At 36.3% G+C, this 13,144-nt stretch overlaps 1 protein-coding gene across 2 annotated transcripts in view; it reads right to left on the minus strand.

Moving 5' to 3' along the window:
* Window positions 1-13,144, minus strand: part of gabrg2 (gamma-aminobutyric acid type A receptor subunit gamma2) — a 238,442-nt gene that overhangs the window by 131,038 nt on the left and 94,260 nt on the right. For both annotated transcript variants that reach the window (XM_020938712.2, XM_055148747.1), the window contains exon 5: window positions 4,567-4,649. In XM_020938712.2, the coding sequence (XP_020794371.1) occupies window positions 4,567-4,649 (83 nt within the window). The remainder of the gene's footprint in view (window positions 1-4,566; window positions 4,650-13,144) is intronic.

The following is a 13,144-nucleotide window of genomic DNA, read 5'->3' on the forward strand; positions in this document are numbered from 1 at the left end:
ACTCATATACCAAGTACAATTTAGTTTAAAAGGCATATAAATAGCAAGAATCTAAGCTATATTTGCTATTTTTTTGGTTTGGTTTGACTTGAAGACTTGGACTTATGGGCCAGTGACTCAAGATTTGATGTGGACTTGCTTACTTGGGACTTGATATAGACTTGAGGTCAAAACTTGAGACTTGGACTTGAGTCAGACTTGAGTCACTATTTTTAGGACTTGAGACTTGAATTGATAAAATGGACTAAGACTTTGGACTCGACTTGGAAAGACTTGATGCTTCACCTAAAAATATATATGTTTTTAGAAAATACTTTTCTCTTTACAATTGATACGTATGGTGCTGAATTTTACAGGAACAAACTGGAACATGTCCCTCCCACTTCTGCTTGTTACTTTGGATGTAACTGAAGCAGTGTGAGATGGTATCCTTAAATGTACTACAGTAATATACAGTACAATACAGTAAAATGGGGGGGAACTACAAAGAAAATTATCGTTCCATTTCAGTGCAGATTATATGACAAAATAACTGTTGTTAAGCACTTTTAAATCTTAATTCTTTCTATTCTGATTGTAATAATTCACACTCTGGTCAAGATTTGCATTTCTACAACTCTTATAAATACTCATATACCATGACTATTTAAGTATAATTTAGTTTAAAGGTCATGTAAATAGCAAGAATCTATGTTATATTTGGTACTTTTTGGTTTAAAGACTTGAAATGACTTGAAGCTCAAAGTAGAAGACTTGAACTTGGCTTGGACTTATGGACCAGTGACTCGAGACTTGACCTGGACTTGCCTAGTTGGGACTTGACCTGGACTTGAAGTCAAAGACTTGTTTTGGGGCCCCTCCAGGTTTGGGGGCCCTAAGCAGCCGCCTACTTTGCCTAACGGTAGCGCCGCCTCTGACTAGTAGCTCTCCACCCCCTTCCAAGTATCTCGGCAAAGGATTTTTGAATTATACTTATAGAGTAATATCAAATTTAATTAACCAAATGGCTATTATCATTGTAAATGCGTCAAGTTGATACTTAACTTTGTGCACTAAGAAATGGATCATGGTTTATGTTTTATAAGGTTCTAACTGTTCCCATCTAAGCTTCTGTGGCTCTTGTTCAATTTCTTTTGGCCATTGCAATGAAAAGCTCTCTGGCATTTTCATTTTGTAAAAGTAGCTCACCTGAGGAAAAAGGTTGGAGAATGCTGCTCTAGAAAAAATACAAAATGGGCTTAAACATCACATTTCAGTTCTTTATGGTCAGAATGTGTTAAAACAAAACTGAGATTAAAGCCAATAAAGCCTCATACAGAGCAGTGCCTACAGTTAGCGTCACACCCCAGGGAATGTTAATGACATCAACAGCAAAGTATCAATATTTCTCCAATCTCTTTACCCATACAGTACAGTGACAAAGTGCCAAAAATAAAGGGTACAGCTTGTGCACAAACAGCAGCGTGACATTCCCCTGTGATTCTTGTGTCTGTGATGAGCTCATATGTTGTTGCTGTGTGCTGCTAGTGAGACTGAGAGAGAGGGTGACTGAGGACAAAATCCATGTGTAAAGCAATTGTTCATAGTTAGACATGGTTTAGTTCTCATTTAGACCAAGTTTATGCCTTGTTTAGTTCCATATTAGGCCTGGTTTAGTTGGACCTCATTTAGACCTTGCTTATTATTCTTGTTGGTCTTCATGCTTTGTTTAAAACGGATAGTTGTAGTATTGGTCTGGAAAAAGATTCCTTGTCCTGGTTTTAGACCTGGATTTAGACCTGGATTTAGACCTGGTTTAGACCTAGTGTAGACCTAGTGTAGTGACCTAGTGTAATGTAGTGTAGTGCAGTTTTAGTTTTAGTATTAGTATTAGTATTAGTATAGTATAGTGTAGTTTTAGTTTTATTATTAGTATTAGTATAGTATAGTATAGTATAGTATAGTATAGTATAGTATAGTATTAGTATAGTATAGTATAGTATAGTATAGTATAGTATAGTATAGTATAGTATAGTATAGTATAGTATAGTATTAGTATAGTATAGTATAGTATAGTATAGTATAGTATTAGTATAGTATAGTAGTATAGTATAGTATAGTATAGTATAGTATAGTATAGTATAGTATTAGTATTAGTATAGTATAGTATAGTATAGTATAGTATAGTATAGTATAGTATTAGTATAGTATAGTATTAGTATAGTATAGTATAGTATAGTATAGTATAGTATAGTATAGTATAGTATAGTATAGTATAGTATAGTATAGTATAGTATAGTATAGTATAGTATAGTATAGTATAGTATAGTATAGTAGTATAGTATAGTATAGTATAGTATAGTAGTATAGTATAGTATAGTATAGTATAGTATAGTATAGTATAGTATAGTATAGTATAGTATAGTATAGTATAGTATAGTATAGTATAGTATAGTATAGTATAGTATAGTATAGTATAGTATAGTATAGTATAGTATAGTATAGTATAGTATAGTATAGTATAGTATAGTATAGTATAGTATAGTATAGTATAGTATAGTATAGTATAGTATAGTATAGTATAGTATAGTATAGTATAGTATAGTATAGTATAGTATAGTATAGTATAGTATAGTATAGTATAGTATAGTATAGTATAGTATAGTATTATAGTATAGTATAGTATAGTATAGTATAGTATAGTATAGTAGTATAGTATAGTATAGTATAGTATAGTATAGTATTAGTATAGTAGTATAGTATAGTATAGTATAGTATAGTATAGTATAGTATAGTATAGTATAGTATAGTATAGTATAGTATAGTATAGTATAGTATAGTATTAGTATTAGTATAGTATAGTATAGTATAGTATAGTATAGTATAGTATAGTATAGTATAGTATTAGTATTAGTATTAGTATAGTATTAGTATAGTATAGTATAGTATAGTATAGTATAGTATAGTATAGTATAGTATAGTATAGTATATAGTATAGTATAGTATAGTAGTATAGTATAGTATAGTAGTATAGTATAGTATAGTATAGTATAGTATAGTATAGTATAGTATAGTATAGTATAGTATAGTATAGTATAGTAGTATAGTATAGTATAGTATAGTATAGTATAGTATAGTATAGTATAGTATTAGTATAGTATAGTATAGTATAGTATAGTATAGTATAGTATAGTATAGTATAGTATAGTATAGTATAGTATAGTATAGTATAGTATAGTATAGTATAGTATAGTTTTTCATTTAGAGCTAGGTTAGATATGTTAGTGATGGGCCATACCACTATTTCTGACACAGAAATTGTACCAGCTCTTGAGTTACATTAGAAGTTGTAGATGACATGAATGAATAAATGAATATTAATGCTTAGTGGCACTTTGTAAATAAACAAAAATGCAAGGCAAATCTAGTGTGAATAAGTCTGTTGGCATCATTTGTTTGACAGATAAATGGGTACACACTGTGCATGGGTTATAAACAGTGTACAGTTCTAAAGCAGTGAGGATGAAAGGGAGTTTTGCTTCAGTCTGATTGTTGTGCTGATTTGAGCTGCTGTTGTTTTTATTCAGAAACACTCCACAAATAATAAGTATTATAACTCCAGAATTCATTACTGAAGATAATTAAGGAATTTAATATGCTCAAACTTCTGACTATGTTTATATGATTTTTACAGCTATTTAATTGTTTTAAACACTATGAAATATACAGGGATGTAAATATAACAGAAAGTAAAATGGCAATTCATTATAAATCTATTTACTATATACAGGTCTATATTTTTCTCCTTTTTCTGTGATTGCATGTGTGCATGTACGCAGCAAATCTCCCCTGCTAAACCAGAAAACTTAGGCGAAACACGACTTTGGCTGTGGTCATGCCGGTTTGTCAAAGCCTGATCTCATCAGATCTCAGAAGCTAAGCAGGGCTGGGCCTGTTTAGTACTTGGATGTGACACTGTTGGGAATTCTAGGTGCCAGAGTGGGACGCCAGTGGCAAAAAATAAAAACCTTGTTGTATCCGCAGGCAAGACGTCCACATTGCCTAATATGAAAATGGTGTGCGTCTGCATGATTGGTGGTGGTCAGAGGGGCCAATGGAGCAGATTGACAGCCTCACTTCTGTTCCTCTGCCCCAGGTCAGCTGTGGTTATAATAGCTTACTACCACTGAGTGTGGAGTGAATGAATCACACACTGTAAATAATCTCTGAGTGTCCAAACATTGCTATACAAATCTGATCTATTATTTATTACTGACAATCCATCTCTATTTCAGAGCAGGTTTCCCTCTGTGATGGTTTGGGTTAGAGTCTTTGTTTAAATCTGATACAATATCCCTGCTCTCTTTATCATAACAAACTCTTCCCCAAATAAAGCAGACTGCACACTTTCGCTTTACCGCATATTAGTTTGTGCATAACATCCCTCTCTCCCTTTCTATCGCTCCCAAATGTACTTCTCAGATCCAACAGTTGTGTGTGTGCTTTATAAAGAGGAGGGGAGAGAGAGAACAGAGAGAGAAGAGGGATAGTCACAGTTGGGTTTCAGGAGCATATGGCCCGACTTACAGCTCGAAAACTCCAGGGGACAGGAATGCTCATCCATCGGGAAGTTGTTCAGTTTAAGCTGGCACTCGGCGTCGATCGTCAACCTGCGGAGACACAATATTTAGATCCTCTGTCACTGTGGTTAATGTGAAGCAGCTACAACACAAGATCTATGTTTAACCAAAACAGCCCGGAAACTATAGGAAGCTTCAGCACATATGGGCCGTATTATGAATTGATCGGTTATACTACAAGGATACATTAAACATGATCCATTTTAGGTTGGAAAAGAAATTGGGTGCTTAGAGGCCTCATTTTGCTCTATTTTCTGATCTACTGTACGTTATAATGTTGTTTCCTCATCACAAACAGACCTGGAGTTGTGTTGTTTCATTCACACATGTTTAACACACAAACTCTGCATATTTAGGCTGAGTTCTTCTCATGGTCTCTTCTCTCACTGTGTTTTTAAACTCCATACACCTTCACTAGAATCATTTGAATGATTTCAGCCCTGGAATTGCCGACTGAACAAAAGATAAAATGTCACTGTTAAAGGGACAGTGAGCCAAAGTGTTGGAGACGTGTGGAGACACTTTTTTTAAAAATCCATCCAGTCCTTGTATTTGCAGAGGTCACTGGTGCTAGGCTAGTGCATGTCAATGGCCATAGTTAGCCTCACATTAAAAACAGTCTTACCCACTCCACAAAACATCCAAAACAAATCTATTATTACGCCAGACTGTCGATGTAAATGTCTGTGTTGATAGAATAATGTTTGAAATAAAACTAACCTTGCATCGCATGAATCATCACATGTTGAGGGACTATTTTCTCATATATCAGTTCGCCGCTGTCAAGCTTCTATTAGGAAGTACAACTCGCTGCTGCTGCTCACACATTAATACTTAAAATGCAGGGTTGGTTTCACTTTCAAAATTTTTCTATTGACACAGACATTTACATCAACAGTCTGGTGTAATAATAGATGTTCTTCGGGTGTTTTGTGGAGTGGGTAAGACTGTTTTTAGTGGTGGGATAACTATGGCCATTGACATGCACTAGCCTAGCACCAGTGACCTCTGCAAATACAAGAACTGGATGGAATATTTCAAAAAGTGTCTCCACACGTCTCCAACACTCTGGCTCACTAGGAAATGAGCTCCTGTGTCCAAAATTCCGAACGGAGATGTAAACAGACTAATAATAAAGGGTTTCACCAAACCATGTGAATGAAACAAAACACAACTCAAGGCATTGTTGAGGAGGTAACAACATTATAACATGGTTTAAAGCTCACAAGAGTCAGTTTTATGTAATATACGACTTTTAAAAGATTGGATACTTAAAATATGTAAGATACGAGCACCTTTAAATGTTCCACAGTCAGGCAGGCATTGAATTCAGTAAGACATTGAACTGATCTTTCTCCTTAAAGACAAGAAGGAGACACCAGTAAGCCAAATGACTGGTCACATCTGCGGAGAGTCGACCCCGTTCACAGTAAGAATGAATGATTTATAAATAAAGCAATAACATATCCATGGAGAAAACGAGGTGCCCTAAAAAAACTCAAAAGCAAAATACTGTATGTCTTTAAAGAATAGCATACATAACTCTGTCCATGTCCTTTCTTACAGGGACATTTTAAATAAAAAAAAAAGTGTCGCATACAAGTTATGTACATTCATGTTATCTATAATTAATTTCGTGCCATTTTCTTTGATCAATGACATGTCAGTAGTTTTGATAAATATCTAGAGGTTGTGTAAATGCAGCGTCGATAACGATGGCTCCCTGGTGAATTTACATTTTCCCTCTGGGCTTTGCAAATGAATGAATATCGATTTGTGTGAAGTTCGCTGAATTTTTAAAATGCAATTTCGGCAATACTGGTTATACCTTTTGCATACTATTAAGCGGCTCGATAAGACCTGTATAAACACAACCTCGGTGTTACGTTTGTGGAAATTTTCTGAAATAATACAGTAATAAATATCGAATCAGTCATTTTCCTTGCCTTTCTTCCTTCTTTTAGAAATGTTATCGGGCCATATTTGACATATTTTTAAAGCCACACTATGTCACTTTTTTGCCAGAAATATACTCAAATAGCTCAAGTATCAATCTTTTTTTTTTTTTTTAATGGTTGTGTTTATTGTTCTGAAAACAGAGAGAGGGCTTGCATCTTCACAAACCTGACTTATTTGGCCTCCTCCTACTTGGAAATGGAGGATGTTCTAAAGCCCAGTTTTTTTAGTTTTTTTTTTTTTTTTTTTTTGTATCTATTTCTGTGGAATCATTTAGTTGACTTTCCACCACCAGAAACTGATACTGATGCTTTGAATTAAATACTTCATTTCTCAATCCAGCAACAATTTTACTTACATTTCTGAACTTTTTCCATTCATTAAAATGCATAAAAAATATTTGTTTTAACTAATGTCTGCAAATATTAGTTATCAATCACAACTAGTCAAAATAAATCCATATAGGACTATTTCTACTTTGTATAAGGGAGTTGTCCAGTTCAGTTACTTTTTAAAATTTGTTTCCATTATCCCACTATATTTGAAATGTTTGTTACACCCATATTACATTATTTTCTGATCTATAAACTGTATTTTCTGGACTGTAAGTCGCTCCGGAGTATAAGTCACACAAGCCAAAAAATGTGTAATGAAGAAGAAAAAAACATATATAAGTCGCACTGGAATATAAGTCGCACTTTTGGAGGGACATTTACTTTATAAAATCTGAGACCAGGAACCGACATTTAATCTTCAAAGTCAAGTTCTAGTAAAAACAACAGAAGAGAGAACAACAGACTGTTAACGTCACATATGAACAGTTCTTCAGATAAACTATAACATAAACAACAGAACAGAACAAGTTTACCAAACTCTCCATCTCACTCCAAATCACTAAATCCACTGAATTCTTCATCCTCGGTGTCACTTCTGAGCAACTCCACCAACTCGAGCTAAATCTAGCTTTTAGCCCGCGATTAGCTTTTTTATTTTCTTCATTGTAGTTTGAGTATCCTTCACTTTTCGCCAGTCCCTTACAAGTTTCTCACTCGCTCCAAACTTTCTTTCTGCTTCATTACCATTTTCGGGTGCACATTTCACTACTTTCAGCCATAGAACGAGTATAATAAAAAGTTTTTATTAGAGATCCATGCACATCTATAGAATGTCTACAGAACAAAATGTAAAAAGTAGCTGTGCACTTGAAAACTACCGCTTCATGACATCACAAGGTGGGAGCGGAACATTCTGAGCTTTGGAGATGTAGACAGACTAATAATAAAGGATTACTCAAACATGTGTGAATGAAACAAATCACAAATCCAGGTCTGTTTTTGAGGCGGAAACAAGAATATAACACGACTTAAAGGTTGTATAGAGGATTTTTTTAAGGGAAGAGAAATACAGCGACAGTCCTTGTGCGCATTCAGAATAACTGTTGAAGTGACCTGTCTAGAAGTAATTCAGCGACCGACGCGTCAGTTTTTAGACCCTTCGTCTGCTTCGGTCGCACCATCGCTGGACGAGATCTCCAAGAATCACCTCAGTTTGGCTTTGCTACTTTTCCACTTCTCTTCTTCTTTCAGCGGCCTCAAAAACGGACTTTCCGGTCGTGGATTCTCGTCCGCCGTTGCGACAAACTGTGCGAAATGCGAGGAAGCGACAGTTCGAAAAAGCCTCTAAGAACCGCTGCGTAAACCACGTAATCCCTGCGCGCCGACGAGTCAGTTACACTAGGGAGTTTGATTGACAACCTAACAGCCAATAGAAAATGAGGGAGCCTTGTTTTCTATTGGCTGATGTTTATCTGGCCTCAACACGTCCACAGTTGATAGATTTTTGTTCTTTTTTTTTTTTTTGGTCATCATAATTACAAAGCTGCTGCGTCTCTGTAATGGTATTTTAATCTTTCACTGACAGTTTGAAACTAAAAAAAATCCTCCATACAACCTTTAAAGCTCACATCGTCAATTTTGTGTCACTACCAAGTTAATCGTGATATTCCTTATAGAAACTCAAATCATCATCCTTCTTTTTCAATCAAGCAATGACCTTACCTGACTTTACCCGTATATCAGTGTTCTGGGTCATCCTAATTACACGCTAGTTAAACCCAGACTCCTTTAAAACATTAATGAGCCAGACGAGGTAGTTTTGTAAATCGAAGAGCATCCATCAGAGGTGTATTGAGTCCGGGAACAGTGCGCTCGGCTTCCCTTGTTACCGCGGAGACGATATTGCTTTGTCAGTGTACCATCCGTTGTTTTTATGATGGCGAGGTACATGATAATAAGATGCATTATTTCACTCTAATCAAGACTCCTTATAGTGGCTGACATTTTGCTTAGTACTACAGATTCCACGCAACGGGAGCGCAGCTGGCTCGATGGAACGCTGCCAGGAAGTACTTCGTGCTGACTACAAGGGCAATACATTTGAATCCAAGTTTAAAGTTTATTTTCAAGTGTGTTTTATGCTCTTTTCCTTGTATATTAGTTATCATTTGTATACGCGAAGTCATTTACCTTTGCATTTTCGACAATTTAAAGTTTCTATGACACTTTGGGCTAATTTTAATAAGTATCTGACCCAGTGGTTGAAGATTTAAGCCCCAAACTGACTACTGCATGCTGTTCCTGTATCCTTGGGCAAGACACTTCACCCACTGGGGTCTGTTTATCAATGCCAGGGTTTGTAGGGCTGTAAGGACAAGTAATTTACCTTTGCATTTGTACGATTTGATGTTTTTATGATACTTTGGGCTAATTTAATAAGGCTATGACCCAGCGGTTACAGATTTAACTCCCAAACCGACCACTGCATACTCTTCCTGTGTCCTTGGGCAAGACACTTCACCCAGTGCGGTCTGTGAATCAATGACAGGAGCCTGTAAGGGTCTATGCACAGTTCCTCAAAATAGAATCAAGAGTTAAACATTAGAAAAAGAAGAGTAACTACAACATTCACTACAAATTTACCATATTTTTCAGACTATAAGGTGCACTGGATTATAAGGCGCAATATCAATAATGTTGAATCTTCTCGTCTATTTTCATACATAAGGCGTACCGGATTATAAGGTGCATTAAGCAAAACAAACAGATGACACTTGAGACTGATCCCTTAGCCCAGGCGTCCACGATCCATTGGCAGATCGCGGTGTAACTCGCCCGGCGTTGCCTCTCTGTCTTGGTGAATGTGGATTATGAATGTGAATACGGGTGGAGTTAGTTTTTTTTTTAATTTCCTACAAGGACGACTCAAATATACATTGAGTAATAATGTGTTTAATGCAGCTTTGAGCACATTTGTTTACGTTTTACGGAAACTAAACTTAAAATTACATGGTTAATTTGCATAAACTATAAGCGCTGAAAAAACAAAAAAAACAAAACGCGCCTTTTTCGCTCAAGTAGTCAGCTTCTGTTGGACTAACTCCGTGAGGCTCCTGACTACGGCAGCTGTAATGATCCGACAATCCATCATGCGGTGCGGCTTTGTATCTTACCAAAGTTGTACTAAAACATTTTGACAGATTTTTGAGTTCGAGGTCAGTAAGCACAACCAGAATTAATACAAAAGGCGCACCAGATTATAAGATGCACTGACAATGTTTGAGAAAATTAAAAGATTTTAAGTGTGCCTTAAAAATACAGTAATTAAAAATTAAATGAATTTTAAACATATTTATTTTTTCTTTAATCAAACTGCAGTATGGTTTAATACCTTGATAAAACATTCTTACTGTGAGTGGGGTAACCTTTCCACAGATGCGACCTGTAACTTGACCTGGGCACATCGGCTGCTTTAATGCCAAACTGTGGAACATTCAAGTCAAACCAGTAACAGCTGATGACAGACCCTTCATCAGAAAAGTCACATGGTGCACATTTAAAGAAAACAGTCACACAATCTCTGCTGCGTTACATTGTTTTGCCCTTTGCCGTAAGACTCCATTTTAGAACCCAGAAGCGTGCGGAATGGCCGATATTCAGAGGGCTTTTTAACCGTGCCTCAGGCTTGGTTGGGTCAATCAATACAATGAATCATTTATGCAGATGGGCTGTAAATTGTGGGCTATTCTAATTGCTTTAAGTTTCCCCCGAGCCAATGATTTAACCAGGGTGAGGCTCAGCTACTCAATACATTTAAGACACTGACAGAGTACGGTTCAAATACTTGAGAAAATTGTCGTTCAAGGAGAAAGCTCAGTTTGGTGTGTACTGTAATTAGTCTTGCTCTGATACCACTGTTTTTGGGAGCTGATTTGATATGATATTTGGCGTTATTGTACTTGCTGATACCGATACCAGTCCGACACCACAGCGTGAAGAAGACGACTAAAGGCTGGCACACACTATAGGAGCATTTCCACGATTTTGGCTTCCGGAGCTCGGGGAGGCGTGATCCGACTTTGTGTCTTCATGTGCGATTTTGAAGCCACTTCTGCTCATGTATATCAGATCGCAACCACCAAACATCAGCAACGCTACGGCAAGAGCCAATAAAACACAGCATCAGGGGCAGAGGAGTGACAAAAATCGCGAAAATAATGAGGCGACTTTATTCCTCACCTCTCGTAAAGTGATAAATTTAAAGTGCAGCATCTGATCCACATTATCCATAGAAATTGCCCTCTGCAAATAATGACATCCAGTCCACAAAACATCATTATTAATCCAGTTTGAGTTGTTTTTTTAAAAGTAAAAAGGCAAGAGTAGTTCCTCATGTGTCTGTTTACATCCACACAGCGTACGGATCGAGGTGAAGCTGCAGATTCGTGACAGTGACTCTACTTCCTGTGGACTTTATCGCCAATCTTCTTTGCTTTAAAAATCATATATCTGAAGTTTTGCACCACATTCCTTAAATAATATTTACACAGTTTTGACTTGTGTCTAAACTAGAAGGGCAGAGCTCTGATCTTTTGAACACTTAAGAGTCTCAGAGCGAGTGGTTTTACTGTAGAGAGGAAACAGATAATGCGATTGCGCTCACAACTTCATAATTTGTGGTATACAGTCTTTGCACTTGGAGATTTTAAGTCTCATAAGATTCTCCTCGTTTCTATGGTGAGGCATTGGTGGCATATTTAAAAAATCATTTAAAACCAAAAAATCCTGTAGTGTGCGATGGCCTTAAGGCTACTCAATTTTGTTACAGTGCAAGAATAAAAAAATAAAAGCCTATTTCTAACAGAGGGTGTATAAGAGAAGTGGACTAAGCAAGTGTGTCGTCACCCACAGCTTTCGACTTCAGCCAAATAAGCTTGCGATACTAATCATTACAGGGGGCGGCTATGGAGCAAGGATCATGTAGAGTGGGTTAATACAAACATTTTAAAAACCAAAATGACGAGGCTCACAGCAGCAGTTACAGAGAGAGGAGCCACACTATTATAACGCAAGTCAATGGGAGCCAGGGTCAGAAAGAGCCGGAAGCACCCACATGCGAAGATTCTACTTGGAATGCGGCGGCTACCACTTTAGTTTTATTTATTTATGTACAGTCTAAGATCTACAAGGATAGAAAAAGAAAATCTACAAGGATAAACACGATTTTGAGAGCGTTAAGAGTCAAATATATAATGTTCTTGATGATAAGTTGCGCTTTTCGACTTTTTACTTTTTCTATTTTCTACCTTTTACCACAGAGCACGGATAAACAAAAGCGAGGCTCGTAAAAAGACGCTCATCCTCGGAGCACATACCTGATTCTGCAGAGTAAACAAAGCCTGAGTTAGCGCGCTGTCGTCGGGCTGCACTCTCCGTAGTTATTGCAGGATGTTCGGCATTCACATAAAACGCTAAATGAAGCTATCAAAGAGGTAACAGAGATGTCTTTTCTGTTATTATGAGCATGTTTTAAGTGTCTGCAGAGCCTCCACAGTCTGTATTTAACCTGCTCCGAGCATTGTCATCTAAGGGTCGTCAATCTGCAAAATACAGCCTGGTATCGGATCGGTGATTTGGTCCGATCGGCACTGGTATCGGAACAACCCTGATTGTAATCTAATGAGTAACGGTACACTTCCTAATGTGAGAGTAACAGCGCTTTGTCATGATCCGTCGTCTATGTACTGAGAGCTAAAACATTAAAAGCTTCCTGTGTAATGCAATACTTCCAGTGAGATCACATTAGGGGAGTTAAGAGACGATCAAGAATTTAATTGCATGAAATCTTATCCAAATCTTTTAAGTGCATTTAACAGGTTGGAATAGAGAATACACACTGCACTAAAACTTAGTTAACATTTTTATATTTAAGATTTTACAAAAAAAAAAAAAAAAAAGTGCATTATTATTATTATTATTATTATTATTATTATTTTTTTTTTTTTTTTTTTTTTTTTTTTTTTTTTTCTGGTTAGGCAGCTTCAATGACATAAATAAAGTAGAGGTAAGTCCATCACTGTCACCTCGCATTGTTGCAAATTACAAAGGCCAAAACTTTTCTAAATTGCACAAGATTTGACTAGTAATACTTTTTTTTTTTTTTTAAGATTATTATATATTAATTATTTATTTTGTTAAATTAACGTTTACACTGCCAGAAATGAATGCTTCCTT

The sequence above is a fragment of the Boleophthalmus pectinirostris genome, unplaced genomic scaffold, assembly GCF_026225935.1.
Source record: "Boleophthalmus pectinirostris isolate CB_2022bp ecotype Guang Dong unplaced genomic scaffold, ASM2622593v1 HiC_scaffold_12, whole genome shotgun sequence".
In the NCBI taxonomy this organism is placed as follows: Eukaryota; Metazoa; Chordata; class Actinopteri; order Gobiiformes; family Gobiidae; genus Boleophthalmus; species Boleophthalmus pectinirostris.